This window comes from Rhinoraja longicauda, chromosome 43, assembly GCF_053455715.1.
Source record: "Rhinoraja longicauda isolate Sanriku21f chromosome 43, sRhiLon1.1, whole genome shotgun sequence".
NCBI lineage: Eukaryota > Metazoa > Chordata > Chondrichthyes > Rajiformes > Arhynchobatidae > Rhinoraja > Rhinoraja longicauda.
Window position 1 is genome coordinate 8,182,349 of NC_135995.1, and position 4,285 is coordinate 8,186,633.

General features: G+C 50.9%; 1 protein-coding gene across 1 annotated transcript in view; it reads right to left on the reverse strand.

Annotated features, from left to right (window-relative positions):
* LOC144612217 (uncharacterized) overlaps window positions 1–4,285 on the reverse strand; it is a 38,058-nt gene that overhangs the window by 30,550 nt on the left and 3,223 nt on the right. Inside the window, exon 2 of the mRNA XM_078431777.1 lies at window positions 3,908–4,191. Within this exon, the coding sequence (XP_078287903.1) occupies window positions 3,908–4,191 (284 nt within the window). The remainder of the gene's footprint in view (window positions 1–3,907; window positions 4,192–4,285) is intronic.

Here is a 4,285-nt window from a genome sequence, read left to right on the forward strand (position 1 = left end):
TGATCAGCCATGATCACATTGAATGGCGGTGCGTACAGGCTCGAAGGGCAGAATGGCCTCCTCCTGCACCTGTTGTCTATGTTTCTACGTTTCTAACCTGCCAAGTGTTGATGAGTAGGGTGGCAACTGGTTGTCACGGACTCTGTGGACTGAAGGACCTGTTTCCACGTTGTATCTCTGAAGTCCAAAGGGATTTGTGTCATTTACAAATCACGAGTGTACTCTGTATCATCAATCAGAGATTGGCAGTGTGAGTCAGTTCATTGAGAGACTAACAGTTCACGGCTCAATGGTTCTTCTCTATCACACATCAGGGGAAATGTTGGGGGAGTCCCGAACCTGGAGTGACACACAGTTTAAGAATAAGGGGTCGGGCATTTAAGACTGAGATGAGGAAAAACCTTTTTTCACCCAGAGAGTTGTGAATGTGTGGGATTCTCTGCCACAGAGGGCAGTGGAGGCCAAATCACTGGATGGTTTCAAGAGAGAGTTAGATCTAGCTCTTCGGGCTAAAGGAATCAAGGGATATGGCCGACCCCTTCTTCTTAAACAGTGGCCCCTGGTTCTGGACTCCCCCAACATTGGGAACATATTTCCTGCCTCTAACGTGTCCAACCCCTTAATGATCTTATCTGTTTCCTCCCACACTCCAAAGACGTGCGTCCGTGCGGGTTTGTAGGTTAATTGGCTTCGGTATAGATTGTAAATGGTCCCTTGGTGTGTGTGTGTGTGTGTGTGTGTGTGTGTGTGTGTGTGTGTGTGTGTGTGTGTGTGTGTGTGTGTGTGTGTGTGTGTGTGTGTGATAGTGTTAGTGTGTGTGTGTGTGGGATAGTGTTAGTGTGTGTGTGTGTGGGGGGGGGGATAGTGTTAGTGTGTGTGGTGTGTGAGATAGTGTTAGTGTGTGTGTGAGATAGTGTTAGTGTGTGTGGGTGATAGTGTTAGTGTGTGTGTGGGATAGTGTTAGTGTGTGGGATAGTGTTAGTGTGTGTGTGTACGTGTGTGCGCATGTAGGATAGTGTTAATGTGAGGGAATCGCGGGTCACTGGTCAACATTGTGAATGGTCCCTTAGTGTGTCTGTGTGTGTAGGATAGTGTGTGTTAGAGTGGGATAGTGTTAGTGTGTGTGTGGGATAGTGTTAGTGTGTGTGTGGGATAGTGTTAGTGTGTGTGGGCGTATGTGCGTGTGATAGTGTTAGTGTGTGTGTGTGTTTGTGTGTGTGTGTGGGATAGTGTTAGTGTGTGTGTGTGTGGGGGATAGTGTTAGTGTGTGTGGGATAGTGTTAGTATGTGTGGGATAGTGTTAGTGTGTGTGTGGGATAGTGTTAGTGTGTGTGTGTGTTTGTGTGTGTGTGTGGGATAATGTTAGTGTGTGTGGGATAGTGTTAGTGTGTGTGGGCGTATGTGCGTGTGATAGTGTTAGTGTGTGTGTATGTTTGTGTGTGTGTGTGGGATAGTGTTAGTGTGTGTGTGTGTGGGGGATAGTGTTAGTGTGTGTGTGTGGGATAGTGTTAGTGTGTGTGGGATAGTGTTAGTGTGTGTGTGGGATAATGTTAGTGTGTGTGTGTGTGGGATAGTGTGTGTGTGTGTGTGTGTGTGTGTGTGTGTAAGATAGTGTTAGTGTGTGTGTGTGTGTGTGGGATAGTGTTAGTGTGTGTGTGTGTGTGTGTGTGTGTGTAGGATAGTGTTAGTGTGTGTGTGTGTGTGTGTGTGTGTGGGATAGTGTTAGTGTGTGTGTGTGTGTGTGTGTGTGTGTGTAGGATAGTGTTAGTGTGCGGGGATCGCGGGTCAGCACCGACTCTGTGGGGCCGAATGGCCTGTTTCCTTGCTGTATGTCTACACTACCATGTGGTTTTGTCCACCGCCCTGTGATATTTAATCTACATTCCAATCGGTGGATTCACACGCTGTACAAAGGACGGCCGATAAAGGTGATTCATAACATACTTGAGATGGCTGATGGATTTGTCATGAAGCCTCACGTAGACTGGGAATAGTTTGCATGCTATCCTGGTGACGTCCAATGCCCACGACGACACTAACTTTACAAGAATGGTCCCAGGAATAGACAATAGGTGCAGGAGGAGGCCATTCGGCCCATCGAGACTATACGCACCCCCATTCAATGTGATCATGGCTGATCATTTTTAATCAGTACCCCCGTTCCTGCCTTCTCCCCATAACCCCCTGACTCCTCTATCCTTAAGAGCTCTCTCTTGAAAGCATTCAGAGAATTGGTCTCCACTGCCTTCTGAGGCAGAGAATTCCACAGATTCACAACTCTCTGACTGAAAAGGTTTTTCCTCATCTCAGTTCTAAATGGACGACCCCTTATTCTTAAACTGTGGCCCCTGGTTCTGGACTACCCCAACATTGGGAACATGTTTCCTGCCTCTAACGTGTCCAACCCCTTAATAATCTTATACGTTTTGATAAGATCCCCTCTCATCCTTCTAAATTCCAGTGTATACAAGCCTAGTCGCTCCAGTCTTTCAACGTACGACAGTCCCACCATTCCGGGAATTAACCTAGTGAACCTACGCTGCACGCCCTCAATAGCAAGTGTCCTTCCTCATATTTGGAGACCAAAACTGCACACAGTACTCCAGGTGCGGTCTCACCAGGGCCCGGTACAACTGCAGAATGACCTCTTTGCTCCTATACTCAACTCCTCTTGTTATGAAGGCCAACATGCCATTGGCTTTCTTCACTGCCTGCTGTACCTGCATGCTTCCTTTCAGTGACTGATGCACTAGGACACCCAGATCTTGTTGTACGTCCCCTGTTCCTAACTTGACACCATTCAGATAATACTCTGCCTTCCTGTTCTTGCCACCAAAGCGGACAACCTCACACTTATCTACATTAAACTGCATCTGCCATGCATCCGCCCACTCACACAACCTGTCCAAGTCACCCTGAAACCTCATAGCATCTTCCTCACAGTTCACACTGCCACCCAGCTTTGTATCATCTGCAAATTTGCTAATGGTGCTTTTAATCCCTTCATCCAAGTCATAGTGACAAAGACTTAGATAGAGTGGATGTGGAGGTGATGTTTCCACCAGTGGGAGAGTCTAGGATCAGAGGGCACAGCCTCAGAATTAAAGGCCGTTCCTTTAGGAAGGAGATGAGGAGGAATTTCTTTAGTCAGAGGGTGGTGAATCTGTGGGATTCTTTGCCACAGACGGCCGTGGAGGCCACAAGTCAATGGATGTATTTAAGACAGAGATAGATAGATGGATTCCTGATTAGTGCGGGTGTCAGGGGTTGTGGGGAGAAGGCAGGAGAATGGGGTTAGGAGGGAGAGATAGATCGGCCGTGATCGAATAGCGGAGTGGACTCGATGGGCCGAATGGCCTAATTCTTCTCCTATCACTTGTGAGCTTATGAAAGTTCTGGTGTAACTCAACAGGTCAGTTTGTAGAGCGGAGAGGGATCTAGGAGCGCAGGTACACAGTTCCCAGGTAGACAGGGAGGGTCGTAGAGCAGAGAAGGATCTAGGAGCGCAGGTACACAGTTCCCAGGTAGACAGGGAGTGTCGTAGAGCAGAGAGGGATCTAGGAGCGCAGGTACACAGTTCCCAGGTAGACAGGGAGTGTCGTAGAGCAGAGAGGGATCTAGGAGCGCAGGTACACAGTTCCCAGGTGTGTTGTAGAGCAGAGAGGGATCTAGGAGCGCAGGTACACAGTTCCCCTGAAAGTGGGGTCACAGGTCTTGTAGAGCAGAGGAGGGAGCGCCGCGCTAAGGGACGGGTGGTGAGGGAGGGAGGGTGGTGAGGGAGGGAGCGCTGTGGGAGGGAGGGAGGGAGGGGCGGTGAGGAGGGACGGTGATGAGGGAGGGGCGATGGGGAGGGAGGGAGCGCCGCGTTTCACACAACCTCTGTCTCTCCCCCCCTACCCTACCCTACCCCCAGACGAGAGGGTGGTCGCCGGCCGGGACGTGTACGGGACGGAGGGGCAGACGCTGGAGTTGGGGTCGGTGTACGAGGCTGGGCCGAGGGTTGAGACCCACACCGTGACCGTGAGGTTGGAGACCGGGTCCGGGACACGGCGACTGTTCCAGTTCATCGTCCCCGGGTCCCTCATGTTGGTCACGGCCCCGTACGACGGGAGAGTCGGGTTCGATCCCCGCTCCGGCTCCCTGGAGCTGCGGAACTTCACGGAGACGGACACGGGGGCGCTCCTGGTTACCCTGACCGACCGGGAAGGCAGAGAGTGCACTGTCCGCAAATGCCTCAGGGTCTACGGTAGGGTCCCTCACTACCCCCTCCCTCCCTCCCCCTCCC